General features: G+C 39.2%; 1 protein-coding gene across 1 annotated transcript in view; it reads right to left on the bottom strand.

Annotated features, from left to right (window-relative positions):
- Positions 1 to 23,542, bottom strand: part of LOC140493745 (doublecortin domain-containing protein 1-like) — a 621,788-nt gene that overhangs the window by 524,372 nt on the left and 73,874 nt on the right. Inside the window, exons 3-4 of the mRNA XM_072592573.1 lie at positions 20,488 to 20,730; positions 15,253 to 15,412 (exon numbers count right to left, since the gene is read on the bottom strand). Coding sequence (XP_072448674.1) covers positions 15,253 to 15,412; positions 20,488 to 20,730 — 403 coding nt within the window. The remainder of the gene's footprint in view (positions 1 to 15,252; positions 15,413 to 20,487; positions 20,731 to 23,542) is intronic.

A 23,542-nucleotide genomic window follows, 5' to 3' on the forward strand; every position in this document is an offset into this window, starting at 1 on the left:
TGCTAACCATAATGGATGTGTCTACCAGATTTCCGGAGGCAAATATAGAATATTAAGGCAAAAAGGGTGGTGCAGGAGTTAGTAACTTTCTTCACAGGAGCTACCCAGAGAGATTCAGTCAGACCAAGGGTCAAATTTTACTGCTAGGCTATTTAAAGAAGTCATGTAAAGCTTAGGCATACAGCATTTTAAATCAAGTGCACACCATCCTGAATCCCAGGGAGCATTGGAAAGGTGACAACAGACCCTGAAGACCATATTAAGAGCATGCTGTCAGAATTATCTGAATGATTGGGATAAAGGTATCCCATTTGTATTGTTTGCCATTAGAGATGCCCCAAACAAATCAACTCTGTTTACTCCCTTTGAGTTAATATCCAGACATGAAGTGCGAGGGCCTTAGAAATTAATAAAAGAAAAATTGACAGGACTGAAGTCAGAGATCTGACACTTAGATTTGTATCTGAGGTGAGGGGAGAGATTAAATCAGGTGGGTGAGTTAGCGAAACAGCACCTGACAAGGGCACAGTATAAAATGAAACAGGTGGCAGATAAAAACTCTAAAATTCGGATGTTTTCCCATGGGTATTGTTAGCAGTGGGAGGAGATCCCTTCAAAGCCAGGTTTAGTGGTCCCTATCAGATTGAGCAAAAGTTAAGCTAGGTAAACTGTCTGGTAAAGATACCGGATAGAAAAAAATTTGTATCAGGTATGTTATGTGAATATATTGAAACCTTAGTTTAAGAGAAAGGGAAGTTGAGCAACAAGTGTTCATTACTACCCCACAGCGTGAGGAATCAAATCCAGATGTTGTGAAGTTTGATGTGTCTCAAAATATGTTAAATAAAGTCCTTGAAGAGTGGGATGCGTGAGTGAACTTTCTGTCTCAGGAGTAAAGAACTCAGTTGAAAGGTTTGTTGCAGTTGTATAAGGTCATATGCAGGAATAAGATGTGGAGGACTAATACTATTGTCCATGAGGTGGAAGTAGGGAATGCTGTTCTGATAAAACAACACCCCTGCAGACTTAATCCTTTCAAAGCCACATAGGTCCAGAAGTGGATGTAATGCTCAATGAAAATATCATCGAACTGAGTCAGAATGAGTGGAGTTCGCCGATCATGTTAGTTTCCAAACCTGACGGGACTCAACAATTTGTGTGGACTATCAGAAGGTCAACACTGTTAACAAAATTGGATGGATACCCAATATCAAGATTGGAGGACTGTATAGAGAAAGTTGGACAGGCCAGTTACATCACAAAGTTGAACTTACTGCATGGTTATTGGCAGGTACCTTCATCAGAAGAAGCAAAGAGGTTTCTGCATTTGTAACAACGAATGGACGAGACCAATTCAAAGTGATGCCTTTTGGAATGAAGAATGCACCAGCCACATTCTAAAGACTCATGAACAGAGTTGTGGTTTGATTAACAAACTGTGTAGTTTATCTGGATGATGTAGTAATCTTTAGTGAGTCATGGCAAGATCACATGGTTCAGTTGGCAGAGCTCTTTGAACAATTAAGAGAAGCAAAACTGGTAATAAACTTAAAGGAAACAGAATTCATGAAGGAAGAGGTGACATTCTTGGGACATAAGGAATGCCAAGATGAAGGTCATCAAGGAATTTCCATGACCATCCTCAAAGAAACAGGTGCTTCTATTTTTGGGACTAAGCAGATTCTACTGGAAGTTTGTTCCAAATGTCAGCAGCATGGTGCCATTGCTAACAATGTATGAAAGAAGAGGACAAAATTTCAGCAGACAAAACAATGCCAGGAGGCATTTGACAATTTAAAAGCAGAATTAATCACTGCACCAGATTTAGCTATACCAAATTTTTTGAAAGCCTTCAAAGTTTCAATCGATGCTAGCAATATAGGAATTGGAGCTTTATTGCCAAAGACAGATGATGATGGAATTGAACGGCCAGTTGGCTATTTTTCAGAGAAAATCAACATTCCCCAGAAAAAATACTCTACCATCGAAAAAGAATTATTGAGTTTGGTACTGGCCTTACAATATTTTAATGTTTAAGTGACGAGCAATGTGTCAAAGACAGTTGTGCACACATATCACAATCCTCTTACATTCTTGGAATGACTTGAAGACAAAAGTATGAGACTATTTCATTGAAGTCTTATGTCACAGACTTTTAATTTACAAATTGTACATGTTGCGGGTCATAAAGATGTGATAGCAGATATGTTATCATGGATTTAAAGGAAAATGTATAGATAAGATTGGACAGATTATAATATTATATATGCGGGTGCAGAAATTAAGGTGAACGTAGGCTAATGACCCTTGTGTTTCATTGTAATGGGATTAAGAATTAGAAAAAAAAGCGATATTTTCATTATGATGGTTCATTTTTTTTCTTAAAGATGGAGGTGTTATCAAGTTGAAGGTGTGTGCTGTACCTTTAAGAGAGTGTGAATGTTGTTCTGCACTGAGAGTTTATAAGCACCTATGTCATATGATTAGATGACAGTTTCAAAGTGTACTGGAAAATTGAAAATATGTAACATTTGGCTGTGAAATTGATACCTGAGTTGGTTGCTGTTTTGCCCCAGGATAATAAAACTCAATCGAGTTTGAATTTATTGTTTTGCCAACATCGAACCAATGAAATGATTAAATGTTGGGGATATAAAAAAGGCAGGCATTTTGAAAATTGGACAAAGCAACTACCATTGAGAGCCAAGAAATTAGGAATACTCTACACCAAAGATACCTTTTCATATGAAACATACTTAAAGAAAGAAGACAACCCAGGGAGACCTTCAACCAGAAGAAGACACTGCTGTATGGTTTTGAAATTAAGTTGATGTAATTTTAATAAGTGTTTTATTGGAACATTATGTTGTTATAGAGTTGAAGGCAGATAATAAGCAGTTAAGAGAAAAGGGGGCTTAGAGTTGTGAATAGTTGTTGTTTAATGAACACTTTTACAGGTAAAGGATAAATTGATTTTATTTTCTTTAACTAGTGGAATTTGGGAGTTCTCTGTCACTCATATTTTAACAGATTCCAAGGCAAGGTGAGCTTTTCTGGATGCTTGGTTTAAATAACAGAAGGGGTTCCCTGCCATGTCGTATCAATAAGGCTATCCCTCAGTATCCAAAGGTGCAGGGAAAACAGGTCCCAGCCTATTCAGCCTCTCCCTGTAGCTCAAATCCCCCAACCCTGTCAGCATCCTTGTAAATCTTTTCTGAACAAGTGAACACAACGCCACATAAGAACCTTAGCCATCCAACACAATGCAGTGAACATATATTTCAGCAGTACTGACACCATCTTTCAGATGCCTTGATCTCTTATCTCAACTATATTGTCCTCACCGCCTCACATCACTGAACCAGGTACTTTTTACATCACTCTTTAATGTCCCAAACTCACCTCAAGACACTCTTCTGCTCTATCTCTTGAACCTTCTCATTACTCTACTCTGACCAATGCCTCACCCTTTCCAGTTCTGACTCTTCATGCAAGAGTCCATCTGCCTCCTTTCTCTCTCACACCTTAGAGTTAAGAAAGGAAAACTATTGACCTTATGCATAACTACACATAAATGACAACAGCACATCACTTTGAAAGCTTCAAGAAGACTCCCTGAGATAGTTAAATTCCAATGGTCGAGTGAGAGTGTAAAACTGAAATAAATTATTTTAAAAAGTCTTGGATAAATTAATGGGGCTGAAAGTTGATGAGGAACTGATGAATATTGATATGGCTACAAAGATACTGGATGCATTAGTAATCATCTTTCAAAATTCTATTAATTCTGCAATGATGCCTGCAGAGATTGAAAAGTTTCAAATGCAACTCATTGCTTAATAAAGGAGTGAGAGAGAACACAGTGAACTACAGACCTGTTTGCCTGACATCAGTATTTGAGAAAATACTACTATTTATTATAAAGAAAATGCTTACTGGACATTTAGGAAACAATTGCCTGATTGGCAGTGCCAACATGGATTCATGAAAGGTCATATTTGATATGCCTAATAATTTTTTTAATCTAGAAATATAGAAAATAGGAGCAAGAGTAGTCCATTCAGTCCTTCAAGCCTGCTTCATCATGCAATATGATCATGGCTGATCATCCAACTCAATATCCTGTTCCTGTTTTGTGCCCCTACACTTTAATCGCTGTAGCTCCAATAACTATATGTAACTTCTTCTTGAAAACATTCAATATTTTGGCCTCAACAAACAGTTTTGAGAATTTTGGTGACAGAGCCAATAAAGAGGAATTAGTGGAAGTAGTGTGTTTGGATTTTTAAAATCCAAAGGAACTTCAACATATTTGTTCATAAGTCACTGATGAAGATGTAGCAAGCAGAAGCAGAAATTGTAGCTTTTACTAGAGTTATAAGAGCTTAAGAAGTCTTGCTTCAGTCATATTGAACATTGGTGAGACTATCTGGATTTTGTAAGAAGAGAGAGACTGCATTCTTGTGAGTATTGTGACGCTACTTCTCACTCTGCCCTTGTGGAGCTCTTCTTCCAGATAAAGAGTAGACTAGAGCCCTTCTGCTTACCTGGAGTATTGTGTGCAGTTCTGGACCCTGCCTAAAAAAAAGATGTACTTATCAGAGAGGAAGTGCAAGGGAGATTAACAAAACTGATTGGAACTGTCTATAATGGGACTCTCCTATAAGGGATCTTTGAGGAGTCTTGGCTTGTGGTCTCTGGAGTTTTGAAGAGTGAGAGATGATCTCATTGAAACTTGCAAACCTTTAAATAGATGCACAAAACAGATTCAGAAACAGGTGTTTTGCCTAGCTGTGGAATCTAGAATCAGGGGATACAGTCTCAGTATAAAAGACAAACCTATTCTGAAATGAATAGGAATTTCTTCATTAAAATGGTGGTAGATCTTTGGAATTCTCTGCCCCAGAGAGCTGCAGATGTTCAATCATTAAGTAAGTTGAAGTCACAGACTGGTAGTTTTCTAGTTAGAAATGACATCAACGAATATAGGAATAGTGAGGGTATATGGAAATAGATGATGAGCCATGATCTCTAATAGCAGTTCAGGCTTGAAGGGCTGAATGGCCCATTCTTACTTTTATATTGTTATGATTATGAACTGGATGCCAAGAAATTCACATGCACTGCTGACCTTTTTAATTTCGAAACTTGTATCACTATGGAGTATTCATGAAATGTAAATATATTACAAATAGAAGCCTGCTATGGGCCAGTGTAGTGTTCAATACGCCACAAAAATGCCACTGACTTCATCTCTGCGTCTCAGCCTGTCATCAGAAAATCACAATTTAGCATCCATTGACGGATGGATAAATTGAAAGGTACATGGCCTGTAGCAGCCATGATTAGGCTTGCATTGCTTGGTTTATGCCAATATTTTGATGCCTCATGAAGTGCCAAGCAAATTTATGGAGAGTAGGAGAGCCATCTATCCAGATGAAGAGCTCCAGAGAGCCAGGGCATAGTGAGAGGTAGCCTCACAATTCTCACAAGAATGCAGACTCTGTTCTCACAAAATCAAGCCTCTCACCTGTTACAATGGCAACTCTGTGCCACTGCATGAGTTCAAATTTATACAGACTTTTCACACTTCTCTGATGTGCCCTAATTCCATTCCATTCTATTCTTTACACAAATAAATTTAAATGTGTCCCCAGATTCTCCATGATTCCAATGATAGTAATTCAAAAATTGTGAAATATCACTTCCCAAACTCTTAATAACAAGTTTGACAAACAATTACTTGGAGAAGTGTGGATTGCTGACTTCCACCCCATCTCCTCTACACTCTTCCTTTGAAATCTAAACATGTTGTGGAGACAAAGGAACCAGCAACACTGTCCAAGTGAATAATTTTGCAACCCACTCATATCTGAACTCGATCCCATGGCAATTGAAAATTCAGTCTCATATTGCCACAGTTGTCGTCATGCATGCAGTAAACATCTGCCAAATATACTCAGAGCTGGCTGATCATGTCAACCAGCATACAATGCCTACTTAGCCATAATATTACCATTCTGAAGCTGCATGCTCCACCTGACATGCTTTCTTTACCTCACATACGCATTCAGTATTAGAAAGGACCCCTTGTCTCCCATTCTCCTCACTTATTTAATAGGATTATCAATCATCTGCAGGATAATTGGTGGCTAATTTATTTTGGATTTTGCTACAATTCTACAAATGCTTGGAGCTTTCTATCAATGTGTGTCATTCTACGAGTGAATAGGGATTTGTGCGACAGGTGCCAAATTATTTCTTTTGCTGACTTCAAGGCTTCTGCAGAAACTAGTTACTCTCAGATATGAATGCACTAGCAAACATTTCCCACAGGATACAACATGATGTGGGCAATGAATAGAGGCCATGAGGAGGAATCATGGTAAGTGGGATTCACTGGCTAGGCCAGCATTTATTGCCGTCCCTAACTGCCCTTGAGAAGCTGGTGGTGAGTTGGCTCCTTGGACTGCTGCAGTCCACATGGTTACCATATGAACTGTTATAGGAGAAAGAAGAAGGAAGGAGCCTCCAGACATTCCCTTTATGGCTGGGCTTGTAGGGAAGTCGTAACCCCAGTTTTGTACTGGTAAATACAACCCCGATTTGCCATTCATCAATCATCCTATACTCAATCATTCCACACCTGAACAACTCAGCACCCAATTGGCTACAATGCAAATATAAGACCCACAACAAAATAAACATTCCAAAGCAAAACATAGAGAACATCATGCTCTATTGAATATTAAAGTCAAATAATCATCTCATACATTCCAGCCATTGTTCACGCCAGCAGTCTGCTTCCACTTCTTTTGACAGTGTATTTAGTGGGCCTCCTTTCTATATGCAACCCTACCTCCCATCCTGCCAAATCCCAGCAGCTAGAAGATATCTCAACTCTTCTACACATTCTTCAGTAGCATGGAGCCCACTGTTCCCCTGTTGTCCAGTTCTATATGCTCCATAGGTCAGATTCTCTTCAGAGACTCTGAGCAATTGATCCAGCTATCGTGCACCCAACCTCCAGCCCCTTTTGAAAGGTATAGGTTATCCTAAAACAGTGCAGACTAATTTTAAGTTGGACAGGCCACTCATAATATTGACCAGCAATAAGCAATGTGGCTAGTACTGGCTGCACAGAAAAGTCATTTTAAAGAGTTCATTAGCATTGGTTAAGCAATGGGCATGGATCAATTGTACACTACAGTAACTGTGCTCAAATTCAGGGAATTTCCAAGGCTCTCATTGCTCAAACATCTAGTTAGATCCCAACTCTTGGCTTCGACTGCCTAGTAAATTTCAAAGCAAAGCTGAAATCATTACATACTGAGACTATGTTTGAAGTGCAAATGCACCCATTGATGGTACAAGTTTTGTAGGTTCTCCCAGTACATGGCTTGTCCCCCAGGCATAGCAATACCAAAGATGCATTTACCAAGTTCACTATAGCTTGAAGTAGACAAGATTTTAGGTCTTCAAAGTGATTAATATGAAATGATGCATTTATTTTCGGCGGTATTTTGTGGTATGGGCATAGTGCAAAAAATGCATCAATAGAAGCATGAATATTCACCTCCTAGTCTAAAAAAGCATATCTTCAAGTAAGTTTCAAAGAAGTGTTGGGATTTACAACAGTAACACAGCCACAGAGTATAATGTAATATCATGTAATGTTACATAAGCATATTTGCGGCTCTTCTCATGATTTTATTGTGGAAAGAAGATTAAAAGTAACTGTTACAGAAGTCCAAATTTAAATTAATTAGACTTTTAAAATTACTCTTGCGATGAAACATAAAAATGTGCAATAGCTTGATTTGTAATGTGTATTAATCTCAGTTGTTTTAATGGGCAGCAATGTGATTGTCAGATTGTTACAGCAATTTATTTTTAATAACTCAATAAAGCTATTCAAGCCTACTTTTTCACTTTTTCAGATAACATCATTTTCTCTCTGTCATCCCTTTTTCTTCAAATATGCATTTTGTTTTCCCATATCCCTCAAAATCTATTACAACATTCATTTGGATCTGTGTCTTCATTTAAAATAAAATTAAAAAATAATGTTCTGAAGTCTACCTGATATCAAGCAAGAGTGGTTTATTGTTAGGGATTAAAGTTGAAAGGGAACAAAAATTGTTAATTTACAAGAAAGAACATGCAAGGTTTGTATACAGGCCTGTGAAGCTCCTCAAAGTCTGAAAAATAAATAGAGAATGTACAGCTGTGAACAGTTTTTCTTTAACCTGTCCATTTTGTTGCAAAATAAAGGATAGTTATCTGCATTTTAACCTGGATTCTAGGCCCATATGATTCATGTTGCCATTGAAATTGGCTAGAGAAATGACTTTCAACATATTTGTGAAAATTCTCAAACACAGTTAGCTTGCTACAGTCAAGGAGAGAGAGTAGCCAAAGGCCGAAAGTTTCTATGGATCTCTGCTGCTCAGGAATCCTGATGGATGCTTATGTTCTGATTGGAAAGATCAAATTCGTGGATAGTTAAGATGGGACTGAAAGATTTGCCTAGCTTTATTTGGAGAGAAATTTCCAGGAAACTAGCATTTTGAAAGACTGTTCTCCTGTTGAAACATTTCCATGCAGGGTAAGGTGCCATCAGATGTAACCTCTCAGGACCTTACAGTCATTTTGGACTCTTTCAGGAGAATCAAATGTTTACTTAAAGGACAATTTAGCATTTATCTATGAAATGTGTTTCTCAATTCATCTAAAATTTAAAAAAACATTTTTTTGTGGTTTAAAGTATAACGCTTAGTCAATGCAATATTTAGTCTTTTGCTATGGTAGGTATCTTAAAATGCAAATCTTGCCATACCATTTTTATAGCTATTATCTGGAAGTTCAAATTTCTTTTTATAAATTATTGAATTTGAGCTGTTGAAATAGCTAAATTGCCTTCAAATCCTTGACCTTCTGAACACAAAATCTTATGAAAAAGGAGTAGAAGCTGACCATTTGGACTCTTGAGCCTGAACTGCCATTCAAAAGAATAATGGTTAATCTGTTTGCGTTTTGAATTCCACATTTCCATCTATCCCCATCCCCCCTGGTAAATTGTGATACCCTGCCTAACGAGAATCGATCTGCTTCTGTCATTAAAATATTCATTGATCCTGCCATCACTGCATTCTGAAGCAGATAGTTCCAAATTCACACAACCCTCCAAGAGAAAATAATTTATTCTTATCTTAGTCCTGAATGGGAAATTCCAAAGTTTTAAAGAGAGCCCCTAGTTCTGGATTAACCCACCCGAGGAAAAATCCTTTCCATGTCCACTTTTTCAATCCAATTCAGGATCTTACACACTTCAATCAAGTCACCCCAGCAAATAAATATATACATATTCTGTTTTCTACCTGGCAGAAAATTTTCCATCCTTGAGCTTTTATTTTCTACAATAACTTGTAATGTGACACCTTATCAAATGCTTTCTGGAAATTCAAGTGCAGAGTGTGTATATGATTCCTCTTATAGACAGTGTGTGTTTGTACTTTAAAGAACACAAATAAAAATTGCATAAATATGATTTCCCTTTGATGAAACAGTGATGACTTTTCCTGAACCCCTTGAGTTTTCCAGGAACATGACTTTAATTGTTTTAACAATCATTTCTAATAAACACCCCCCAACACAAATGTCAAACTAGCTGACCTATATTTTCTCAGTTTCTGCTTCCCTTCTTTCTTGAAGGGCTATACTTGCTTTTTTTACAATCTGATTGAACCTTTCCTAAGATGAGGAAATTCTGGAAAAGTAACACAAATGCATCTACTGGCCCATTAGCCTCCACTATCAAGACCCCGAAGGTGAAGTCCACTTAGACCCAGAGACTTGTTAGTTTGCAGCTCCATCAGTTGGTCAGTACCACTTCCCTCGTGAATGTAATTTCATGAAGTTTATTTCTCCCTTCCTCCTATTGATTTACAGCTATTATTGGAATATTTCTTTGTATCCTCTATAGTGAATACAGAAGCAAAATATTTATGCAATTCATCTCCCATTTCCTTATTAGCTACTATTAACTCTCAACGCTCCCTAGAGGACCAACATTGCTTTGCTTATTCTTTTCCTTTTTTAGATAACTATAGAAACTCTTGCGATCTGTTTTTACATTCCTAGCTAGCTTCCTCTCAAACTCTAATATTTTCCTCCAGATTAATTTTTAGTCATTCTCTGCCATTTTCTTTCTGACCAATTGTCTGACACCACACATCCTTGAACAAAGATATGCTTTTCCTCACGTCTCAAGGACAGGAAAGACAGAAACTTGTTCAATGAATTTCCTTAATACTTTCACTTCCTGGCTTTACTTTATTGCATAAACAGGTACAAGACAGTGAGCTATTCTTAGATACAGTGGAGAAATCACTAAATCAGAATAATTAAACATTGGGTAAAGACACCAAGACAGATATCTTCATATTTCCATGTGAAAATATTTGTCAAATTGCTTACTGAAAAGATATGTTGTGAATAACTCAAAAATTGGAGAGAAAGGTTAATCTAATACTTAAGAGCCAAATTTACCAAAGTAGAAATTTGTCTGGGTCTACCTTCAACAACAGGTACAGCCTTGAACAGGGAGAGAGTGCCCTAACAAAGGTATCACTGGCCATTCCAAAATTGGGTCTAGGACCTCATTAACATTTTATGTTTAAGAAAACAAAACAAATGAACCAAGAGCACAAATGCAAATGAATAAGTATGATATAGTAGTCATTGCTGCAAAATTACGTGGATTATGACCTGAATCTTGAATCTCTACATGAGACCTAGAGAGATTTCTCATGCTATCTTCTCAAATTTCCCTCATTAGCTATGCATCACACCTTTATGGCACCCTGTTCATTATGCTCTCAGTTGCCACAGATGGAAGTACTCAACACTGCCTGCAACACTCCCAGGATCCCTGACTCCAGTGCCAACTTTCAAGCCAGGTCATGTAACTATGCAATTATTTTCAATTTGGACCTGCCCAGCACAGTTCATGTGAATTATCCCGACATGTGAATAGAGGAACAGTTGACTGTCACCATGATTGAGGAGAGGAAAGTTCAAACTGACAAGAAGGCAGAAGGAAGTAAAGAAGAGACCACCCACAAAGAGCGGCAAGAAGAGGAAGAAGTCCTGGAAAGAAAGTTACACCATCAACACCTGCAAAGTGAAGGAGGTGCACCCCAACACTAGCATCTCCTCCAAGGCCATGAACATTAAGAACTCATCCACCAATTAAATCTTTGAACACACTGTGAGTGCATCTTCCCTTTTGACCTATTACAACAAGAGCAGTACCAACAGCTCCCGGGAGATCCAGACTGCTATGCATCAGATGGCCAAGCATTCTGTGTTGGAGGGAGACAAGGTGGTGACCAAGTACACCAACTCCAACTGAAACATCACATTGTACTGAAAAAAATTGTACTGAAATGATACATTGTTTTATCAATGACGACTGCAATCCTCTTCCCTCAGGACAAGCAGAGAAGACCACACCACCAGACCATAGTACCATGAGCTGAGGTTGTCACCCATATCAATACTGTTTCCACGGTCTGGAGAAATGTTCAGCAATGCCTCAAGAAGATCAATAATCCTCTGTCCTCTGCAAGGGCAAGTGTAATTACCATATCTCTATTACCTCACACTCATAGAATCTTTGTCATACAGCATAGAAACAGACCCTTTGGCCCAACTCATCCACGTCAACCAAACATCCCAATCTGAGCTAGTCCCATTTGCCCACATTTGGCCCATAAATCCTTCCTATTCATATACCAGATGCCTTTTAAATGTTGTAATTGTACCCATCACTTCCTCTGGCAGCTTGTTCCATACATGTACCACCCTCTGCATGAAACAAATACCCCTCAGGTACTTTTTAAATCTTTTCCCTCTCACCTTCAACCTATGGTCTCTAATGTTGGATTCTCTCACCCCAGGAAAAAGACCTTGGTCGGCCCCATATCCACTCATTCTATCTCTTCTACCGCACATAGCTCCCACCAAGGCTCATTGTCTATCGCTCTCACTATGGCACACAATATCTTCCCTCATTCGCTCTCACCTACTCAATACCTCACACAACTAACCGTTCAGGGTTTCTGCTCTGCCTGCTCACTCAGTTGGGACACTTCATCATTTCTAACATAATCAGAGGTAGTAGTGGTGCCAGCCACTTTGATCTCATTCAGTCACTTCCTTTGTCTCATGGCAAGAGAAAAAGGTTTACAATTAGGAGTAACAAGTCAAGAAGAGTGGTGGGGTGCTTAATATTCATCTCCTCACCCTCTATAAGGAGAGAATCATGATCCACCAAAGTGATCAGTAACTGACTGGCCATGGTCAAGCCCCTCGTCTGATACTGGAGGTTGCACTTGACTTACTGTGCCAAGGCCCTCTGAGGAAAGGATGTCTCCCTTGAACTTGACTGAGGATTGCTTCATATAGATATTGAGACATGTCTATTTGGTTGAAGAATGTACAGTATGTTTGCTGGAGATGTTGCTGGCACATATGTATCTAGAGGCCAATTAGTTTAACATCTCTCACAGGGAAATATTAGAAACTATTATGAAATAAGTTATAGAGCATGCCAGCTGAGTAAGCTCAAGGCAATCAGACAGAGTCAAAGGAAAATCACGCTTTCCCAATCTGTTGGAGTTCTTTAAGGAAGTAACATGTCCTGCGAGAAATGATGGACGTACTGTACTTAGATTTCTAGAAGGCATTTCTTAAGGGAATGGTCATTGTGAAAAATAAAAGCTCAAGATGTGGGTTAGCAAATTGGCATGGCAAGAAGCTTGGCTGTTTAACAGGAAGCTGACAGTAGGCATAAATGTGTCTTTTTCAATTGGCAAGATACAATGAGTGATGTGCCAGAGGGGCTGGTGCTCGGATCTCAACTGTTCACAATGTATATAAGTGACCTAGATGAAAGGATGGAAGGAACCATTGCTGAATTTGCTGAAAATTGCAAAGATAGGTAGGAAAGTAAGCTGTGAAAAGGATGTAAGGAGGTTACAAAAAGATATAGTTAGCTTAAGTGAATTGGCAAACATGCGGTAAATGGAGAATCGCATGGGAAATGGAGAATCGCTGGACATAAGGAATGAAAAAGAAGCATATTAGCTGAGCTCTGAGTTCCAGAAGAATCTTATCTTTGTGAAGGAATCATAAAAGATTAGTATGTAGCAGCAGCCAGTAATTAAGAAAGCTAATAGAATTGCATCATTTATCATGAAAGAAATGGAATATCAAAGTAAGGATGTTATACCTCAGTTATACAGAGCACTGATGAGCCCACATCTGGAGTATGTGTGCAATATTAGACATCTCATTTAAGGAAGGATGTAGATGCTTTGGAGGCAGTTCAGAGATTTTACAGACTAATATCTGGACTGACTTGTGAGGAAAGGTTGGACACGCTAGGTTTGTATCAAAGTGAGGAGAAAGTGAGGACTGCAGATGCTGGAGACCAGAGTTGAAAAATGTGGTGCTGGAAAAAACAGCAGGCCAGGCAGCATCCGAGGAGCAGGAGAATTGATGTTTCGGGCATAAGCCCTTCTTCAGGAATAAGGCTGGTGTGCCAAGCGGGCTGAGATAAAAGGTAGGGGGGAGGAATTTGGGGGAGGGGTGCTGGGAATACGATAGGTGGAAGGAGGTGAGGGTGAGGGTGATAGTCCGGAGAGGGGGTGGGGGCAGAGAGGTCGGCAAGAAGATTGCAGGTCAAGAAGGTGGTGCTGAATCCGCAAGTTGGGACTGAGATAAGGTGGAAGGGAGGTGAAATGAGGAATCCCCAGCTCCCCCCATCTTACCTCAGTCCCAACCCCTGTTGGGACTGTTGACCTGCAGTCTTCTTCCTGACCTCTCCGCCACCACCCCCTCTCCAGCCTATCACCCTCACCTCCTTCCACCTATCCCCCCCCCCCCACCTTTTATCTCAGCCCGCTTGGCACACCAGCCTCATTCCTGAAGAAGGGTTTATGCCCGCAGGATAGGCTTGTATCTGCTGGATTTTAGAAGAGAAATAGATGACCTGATTAAAACCAGGGAGAATCATGTCAGAGTGGATATCGAAAGGATATTTCTTCTTATGGGAAAATATCGAACTCGTGTTACCCATTTAAAACAGAGATGTGGAATAAAAATTCTGTCAGAGTTGTGAGTATTTGGGAACAAAAACTGAAAGAACTGCGGATGCTGGAAATCAGATGCAAAAGCAGGATTGAGTCACACAGTCATCGAGTCTTAAGGCACAGAAACAGACCATTCGGTCCAACCAATCCATCCCGACCATAATCCCAAACTAAACTAGTCCCACCTGCCTGCACTTGGCCCATATCCCTACAAACATTTCTTATTCATTTACTTATTACTGGAAATCTCAGCAGGTCTGGCAGCATCTGTAGAGAGAAATCAGTATTAATATTTTGGATCCAGTGACCTTTCTTCAGAATGGTAGATAGATTGTGGTGAAGCAAAACGAATGAAAGATTATCAAGGGTAGGCAGGAATGCTGATTTCAGGTTACAGTCAATTCAGCAGTAACCTTATTGAACAGTGGAGCAGGCTCGTGGTGCTGAATGGCCAATTATACTCTTAATTCAAATGTATGTTAATATCGATCCATTTCCCTCAATGTCAGTAGCCTGAAAGTGAACCTCTGAAGGGGATTGGAGTGAGCAACAGAAAGCAGTTGTGATGACTCTGGGATGAACACATTTGCTCCTCTAGCCTCCACAATGAGATATTATGACAACATCTTCAAAAGGAATATGTTTTTGATTAGGAACTATTTTGATGCCTGAAAGTGTAGCCCTTGCTTGTGACCCACTCCTTACTCTCCAAAGTCTGTGTGATGTCCTATAACAGACATTAAACTCTTAGAAACAATAAATTTTGCATCAGGTATTCTTAGAGTACAAGATATCAGTCCACAAAAAGGGGTTTTGTTTTGCCCATTCTCTAGTCCCCAGATGAGTTCATTGACATGCCATTTCTACTTCTTCATACTACTAGTAGGAGCCTCCATTAATATTCTCAGGGGTTTGCTTAACCTTTAGGAAGATTAGCATTACTTAATGGCCTAATAAATTCTGAAATGGTTGAAGGATTTAAGACGTAAAGATGAAATTTGTTAAGCCACTTACTAGAACCAAATGGAACTAGAAATGGTTCTTAATGCTGTTGTACCTAGTGTGACAAAGAAACTCATATATTAGCCATTACCAGTTTGATGCTAGATGCTGTTATTTTTGCAGACACGTCACTTGTCCCATTCTTGTAAGCCGTCACTTTTATGATCCACTGCTGACGTTTAAAGAGTGGCTTTTCTTTGCTATTTCTGTGACCTGATAGAAGCCTTGAGGATAACGAAGAGTGTGCCTTCCTGCATAAAGAGGAAAATTATCCAAGTTATTAAACAACATGAATGGCTATGATACAAGAGTAGCAAAGTGTGTGTAAAATGCAATAAACAAAGTGAATTGTTATGTACAAGAAAGTTCCTATAAATCAGTGATTAAGGAACTTGGAACATAGCAGCATTGATAGTAGCAGTGGAGGTTGGAACATGGTTCATAAATTATACAGCATCCTCAACTTCATCAATAGGGATAATGGATCACAAAAGCGAGGAAGTTATGTTAAACCTATACAGATCATTAGTATGACCTCAACTGAAGTACTATGTCCAATTTTGGACCTCACACTTTAGGGAGGATTTGAAGACATTGTAATGATGCTGAAATCTTTGACAAGAATGATTCCAGGGATGTGGAATACCAGTCTAGTGCAATAGATAGTTTGGAAATGTTCTCCTTGAAGATGAAAAGATTGAGAGGACATTTGAAAGAAATATTCAAAATCATGAAGCAAGTGGATAGAATAGCTAAGGAGAAGCTGCTCACATTGTTGGTCAATGTTGGAAGAATCAAGAATCAGAGGACCGAAATTTAACATAATTAGTGAAAGGAACAATGGTGACATGAGGAAACTTGTTTTATACAGCAAGTGGTTAGGATCTAGAAAGATGGTGGCTGGTTCAATCAAGGCATACAAAGGGGAACTGAATTATTATCTGTAAAGGAAAAATGTACTGATCTGCAGGTAGATTGAAGGGGAATGACACAAGGTAACTTGCTGAATCAAAATGTCAACAGAGGCAAAATGGACCAAATAGCCTTCTTCTGTGCTATAAGCATTCTACAATTCTGATTCCAATCTATGAAACATGACTCAGTCCCTTGGGCTTGTTGATTCATTCAATAAGATTATTAATAGTGATCACTGCTGACTTTACTAGTGAGTCATTGGGGTTCTTCAGAATGGTTTTGATATTTAGCTACCATTCTGGCCTGCTACTTTCAGACAATCCTGGCTAATTTCAGCCATTTCATAAACCAATGAGTTCCATCCAAGGACACTGTTTATGCAATATCTGGGATGTTGGCAATGTTGAACAATATCCAATTGCCAGGCTATAAATTTGCTTGTGGAACTGGTAGATTTGTTCTCAGACATTTCGTCACAATGCTAGGCAACATTGTCAGTGAGCTTCCGATGAAGCGCTGGTGTTCTGTCCCAGTTGCTATTTATGTGGCTTGATCTGTTGTGGTGAGTGATATCACTTCCGGTTCTTTTTCTGAGAGGTTGGTAAATGGGATCCAAATCAATGTGTTTGTTGATGGAGTTCCAGTTTGAATGCCAGGCCTCTAGGAATTCCTGTGTGTGTCTTTGTTTAGCCTGTCCCGGAATGGATGTATTGTCCCAGTTGAACTGATGTCCCTCTTCATCTGTGTGTATGGATACGAGTGATAGTGGTCATGTCTTTTGGTGGCTAGTTGGTGCTCTTATATCCTGGTGGCTAGTGTCCTGCCCATCTGTCCAATATAATGTTTGTTACAGTTCTTGCAGGGTATTTTGTATGTGATGCAAACATTACATTGGACGGATGGGCAGAAAACTAGCCACCAAAATACATGAGTACCAACTAGCCATCAAAAGACATGACCAACTATCACTAGTATCCATACACACAGACAAAGAGGGACACTAGTTCGACTTGGACAATCCCTAGCATGGTGGCGAAACATCTGAGAAAAAAATCTACCAGCTCAATGAACAAACTTACAACCTGATCCACAACTTGAGCTACAAATGTTCTTCAAAATTGCAATTCCAATTGCCTTGGAGAAGGTGGTAGTAAGTCACCTTGTTGAATCAAACAGTGTATCTGCTGTTGGTACATAATGTTGTCAGAGAGGGAGTTTAAGTTTTTTGCACCAGTGACAGTGAAGGCATAACAAAATTGTTCCAAATCAGACAGTGCATCATTTGGAGGGGAAATTTTACACAGACTCCAGTTAATGACGTGAAAAATATCGTTTGTAACTATCACAAAGAGTGAGATTTGGAATATAAGCTCTCAGTTTTAAATAAATTATCTTTTTTATGTATATTAACAGATCGCCAATGGTTGTCAAAGTACACACTGTTTGTTTGTAAAGGCAGATATGTTTGTGCAAAATGCCTTATTTTACTATGGTGTTGGATCCAGTAAGATCAAAAGTCAATTCCATTATTGTTTGATCAGTAAAGTTGATGAAAGAATATTTCTCCATTTCAGATGGCAGTTCAGCTGTGAGATCATCCTGCATCTGTAACAAAAACTATATGGAAAGCGATGTGTACTGTGATAGTCAGAGCAGACGTGAAACAGGTCTATGACAGCAACATAAAATGGGCTTGGAGTGAACTGGCAGCCTGTTATAAATTGTGTCAGTTTTTATTTTACACTGGTTCAAAAATGCTGACATTTTTAATTTAAACCAAATAAAGTAATAGTAGAATTAAGAAATGAGTCCCTGAAAAGAATTTGAATGATTGCTGTACAAATTTTAGTGAAATTAAATGTAGAGCAAAATTAGATCCTGATTCAATATAAGCCCATTTCATATCCTGGGATAGAGAAATTTCATTCCCATCTTTTTTTATTATATGTTAGCAGTTTTCTATGTTACTGTTCATGGGAAATTAATTCTTATATTTTTTAAGCTCTATTTTATGGGGTTTAAAATTACATGTGTTATTCAGCCTCAAATGAGGCAAAATGGCAGCATGAACTTGTTGGACTGGATAGCCTGCTTCAGCGTAATTCTGATGGTAATCTGGAACTGACTCACCAATGTCTGCATTGTTATGATGCATCATTGTCTGAGACCAAACTTTAATAGCATTTCAGGCTATATATTACAATACAGAAATTGCTAGAGAAACTCCCCAGATCTCACAACCTCTTGATGCTCCTGAACTGCCATCTGAAATAGAGAAATATACTTTCATCAACCTTACTGATCTGTGGAGAGTCAATATTTTGGGTCCAATGATCAACCCCCTCCAGCAATTTCTGTTTTTGTTTCATTTTTCTATCATCTGCAATTCTTTGTTTCTTGTTACTACACAGAGCTTTTTTTTTCTCAATGCCTATAAATACAACCTGTGAAATAATTTAAGACACTAAGGAATCTGGCTGTTGTGTTACTTTTTGTTTCTTTGGATCTTTGGGTTTAACGAAACAAAAATGTAATTTTGACAATTTAACTTGCGAACAAACAGGGCACAATATAACGTGTTTTTCAGCCTCCAAAGAGACAAAAAAAAGTAGGCCCTCCAATAGAAGATGTGCTCCATGGATAGACAAATGAGTCAACCTTCCAAGATGTTTAATCACTAAAATGGAAAATAATCACTGCAAGATCAAGATCATGTACACCATCAAAGAAGAATTAAAGGACAGTGGATAATTTAATACAGAAACTGAAGGTATTAACATATTCCAGTTCTCTTTAAGAGTGATACAATCTGTTATTATTTTGTAATTTACTTTGATTGTTCAATTTTAATAAGAAAACAGTACAATTTGGGAAGCATGGATAATTCTAGTTGATTTGCTTCACAGGCTGAGGAACTTGGATAGCACACACAGCAAAGTAGTTATACCACAGTTAAAGAGTGGACAGGCAGAAAGGGTGAAGGCAGACCAAGTAAAATCACCCGCCAGATTGCGCAGGTGTCTCCTGATGCTGTCTCCCTTTCTAACAGATTTTCTCTTTTGGATACTTTTGGGGAAGATGGTTTCTTGGGGAATGCAATGAGAGCCAAGTTTGTGGCACCAGGTGCATGGGGTGAGGGTGATGTAAGAATGAAAGATTGGTAATACAATTGTAATAGGGGATTTGATCAGGAAGGGAACAGATAGACGTGACCTCAGGATGGTATTTATCTCCCTGGTGTCAGGGTCAAGGATGCTACCGAATGGCTATAGGAAGTTCGGAAGAGGGAGGCAGAACACCCTGAGGTTTTAATCTATGTCAGTACCAACAAGATAGGTAAAAAGAGGGATGAATTCTTGCAACCAGAATATAGGAAGCTAGGAAGTAAATGAAAAAGCAGGTCCTCAAAGGGAGTAATCTCAGGATTACTCCCTGTGTTAGTGAGATCAGGAATGGGAGAACAGACCAAATGAATGCATAGTTGGAAGGATGGTGTAAACAGAGGAATTTAGATTCTTGAGGCAGTGGAACGGATTCTGGGGAAGATGGAATCTATACAGGCTGAATGGGTTATAGAACAGCAGGAAACCAATGTACAAACAGGGGTATTTATTAGTAATGTGGGGGAGAATTTAAGTTAGAGTGGAAGGAGGGATGAGAACCTGAGCAGGGAGACAAGAGTCAGGGACAGTAAGATAGAAATGAACAATACCAAACTGAAAGCAAAAGTGGAAAGCAAAGGATACAAGGGCTAGCAGAAACTAGGGCCGTTGTGTAAAACGTGTGTAAAAATGTCAAAAGTTAATCTAAAGGCATGATGTTGGAATGCATGGAGCACTTGCAATAAAGTAGAAAAATGAATAGTGCAAATAGTTGCAAGCGGGTATGATATGATTGTAACTGCAGGATGGGCAAGGTTGGAAACTGAACATCCAACTGCATTCAAACTTTGGAAAGAGCAGACAGATGTGAAAAGGAACTGGTGTGTTGTTACGAAAAGATGGAATCAATGCAATTGTGAAAATAAGATACTGATGCAGAAAATCTAAATATAAAATTAGCCTTGTTAGAGCTAAGAAACAACAAGGTGCAGAAAACATTAGATCGGTAGTTGTCCATATCGATCTCCAAAGAGTAGTTGTAAGATAGGGGATAGTGTTAAATAGGAAATTATAGAAACATGTAGCTAGGGTTCTACTGTAATCATCGGTGACTTAAATCACATATTGATTGGGCAAACCACATTAGCAATGCCAATATGATAGATGAATTCCTGTACTACCTGCAAGATGTTTTTCCAGAGCAATATGTTGAGGTATCAACGAGGAAACCAGCTATTCTAGATTTCATTTTACGTAATGAGAAAGAGTTAATTAATTTAAAGCAACCTTGATGGCCTTGATGTAATTACCTAACTGATCCAGGGGGAGCACTCAAACATCTTTTGATCCTTGGAAATCGAAGGCTGCTTTTCTTTTTATGGATTGAGTTGCTGCTCTCGCAGTCTGAAACCACACCACAGCTTTCAATGGAACTTTGAAATCTTGATCGTCTGGTCTGTGAACATGGAAGAGATCCAACCGGAGACCGCAAAGGTGGTTTAGCCCTTTGTGTACGAATGTGGATTGTCATCTTGTATGGTGATCGACACTTTCTAAAAAGGAAGAAGACAATAAAAAAACTTACAGTTGCAAATTTAAACAAAAAATTTCTACTTTATTTAGCCAGATTCAATGAAACTCCTATTTAATTGTTGTGAACATTCTAATACCATGAAGTTCATTCCATAATCCTCAGAATTTAAGATGCGTTGAAAAGGATTGCAAGTTCACCAGACTGTACAGTCACTTCTGCTATAACGCAATAGTTCTGTTCTTGTGCAATCTCATGTTATAAGAAAATTGCTCAATAGCCACGCCATTTAAACTAATGGAGCCAGAATCGCCTTATAGCCAATGCAGGTCAGGAAAGTTTGTGTTCTCCAAATAATAGTCTAAATTCTTCAATCATGTTAAAGCCAAATCGCATTGAAGAACCACGCATTATATCAGAACCGACTGTATAGAAATTTCTAACCAGTCTATTCAGACATGCTATGTGATGCATCTGGTGCAGACGGACATGAATCCAGGTTTTCTGGTGCAAAGGGACACCATTACTGCACTAATGAGAATCATCTGGAGTACTGTTCATATCTATATTCTGCCTGAGAAAAAGGCCCTGAGCTTCCAGTTGCCTTCCACTCTCACACACCATCATATTCCCTGGCCAACATCTCTGAGTGAGGTTTGCTGTAGTGTTTCAGTGAAACTCAGTGCAAGCTGGAAGAACAACACCTCATTTTCCACTTAGATCTCTGCAGCCCTCTGGACTCAACATCAAGTTCAATAATTTTAGGGCCTGAACTCTCCCATGTCATAGTCCCCTACCCACACACCAAGCCTTATTATCACATAGTCTGCCATTACACACTACCTATGTTAGCCACTAACAGTCTCCATTAACAGCTATTCACCCTCCTAGCCAGAACATTATCACTCCTTTGTCTGTCTAACTGTTGTATCTCTTTGAGCTGTATCCCCACCTATCATTTACTCCTTACTCCCTCTCCCCACCCTATCTTCTGCATATAAACTGACATGTTTTTAGCTACCATTAGTTCTGAGGAAGGGTCACTGGACCCAAAACATTAACTCTGATTTTTCTTCACAATTGCTGCCAGACCTGCTGAGTTTCTCCAGTAACCTCAGTTTTCTTTCAGCTTGTCAGCATCCACACCTTTTTGCCTTATTCACATGATTAATTAGTGAGGGCTAGTAGGACCTCATGTGAAGCTCTGACCTTGTGTGAAGTCAACATGTGTATTGATCAAGCTTCTAATAAATGATCCTTGAAGGAAGTACCATGGACTCAAGTGTTATGCTTTTGAGAGACTAAACAGTGCTTGAACTAAAACACATGACAAAACTTGGTGGCAGAGGAAGAGGTTAAAAAGAAAGCAACTTAGTCAGCAATATCAAGGTCCATAGAACTAATAAAAAAAACTTCCAAGGACTTATCAATAGAGAAAGCTGGAAAACAGACCTAGGGACCAGACAGCAATGACCAAAAGCCATGAGCAGTGGATCAGACACAGGAGCATACAAAGAAATGTTCCAGGGCTTAGTGGCTGCTAAGAAGCTGATTTACATCTCAAGTAGACATTCCAACGCCATCAAGAGACCACACCAGCATGATGATATTATGATTTTAAGAAGAGTATTTTGTCCTGGTTTTATTTTATGAAGAGAGGTTGGGACTGAAGTATCAAGCTGTCTGTTTTAAACCAAGAAAGTAAACAGCTTGTGAGGCCATGGGGTTTTTTTTAAAGTTGGAACAATAGAAGTCATATGAATGGGTGGAGACAGATTCCCACAGAACCAAGGGTTTTAGGTTAGCTTTAAGTAGTTAGTGTGGAAATTGTCTCTTTCTCTCTCTACCAGAATTTTCTCACGGTTTCAGCTAAAAGTTGGGTTCTCTTTCTGCTGGCAGAATCACATGTGAGATAACCCATTTTACTGACTTCACCTTTGCCAACAATGCATCTCTGGGAAGGTACGAGATTGGAACAGTTTTTTTAGTAGTTAAATAATCTGTTAGTCATAGTCATAAAACATTTCAATAGAGTGAAAGTTAAACCAATTCTTCTTTCTTTCGTTCGTATTTTACGTAAGGGCCAGAATAAAGAGTGTTTTGCTTAAAGCAAAGTAGCATGACCAATCAAATTACATCTGAAACACAGTATTTGACACTTCCCGGATTAGTGGTGCTGGAAGAGCACAGCAGTTCAGGCAGCATCTAAATAGCTTCGAAATCGACGTTTCGGGCAAAAGCCCTTCATCAGGAAGGCTTTTGCCCGAAATGTCGATTTCGAAGCTAATTGGATACTGCCTGAACTGCTGTGCTCTTCCAGCACCACTAATCCAGAATCTGGTTTCCAGCATCTGCAGTCATTGTTTTTACCTACTTTACACTTCCCATTAACTAAGACAAAAGTTAGACTTTCGGCTATCTCCTTGATATGTTTGCAAGGAGGTTTGGTTTGGTCCATACCACCAGGCACATGAATGGGACGACTGAACTGTGTATGGCTCTTTTGCTCAGTTAGTTGGACACTGGTTTGTAATGCAGTATGATGCCAGCAGTGTGGGTTCAATTCGTGCACCGGCTGAGGTTACAGCATAAGATTTGGGCAGCATGGTGGTTCAGTGGTTAGCACTGCTGCCTCACAGCGCCAGGGACCTGAATTTGATTCCAGCCTCAGGCAACTGTCTGTGTGGAGTTTGCACATTCGCCCTGTGTCTGCGTGTGTTTCCTCTGGGTGCTCCAGTTTCCTCCCACAGTCCAAAGATGTGCAGTTTAGGTGAATTGGCCGTGCTAAATTGTCCAGAGTGATCAGGGAGGTGTAGGTTAGGTTCATTAGTCAG

Source organism: Chiloscyllium punctatum, chromosome 22 (assembly GCF_047496795.1).
Source record: "Chiloscyllium punctatum isolate Juve2018m chromosome 22, sChiPun1.3, whole genome shotgun sequence".
NCBI lineage: Eukaryota > Metazoa > Chordata > Chondrichthyes > Orectolobiformes > Hemiscylliidae > Chiloscyllium > Chiloscyllium punctatum.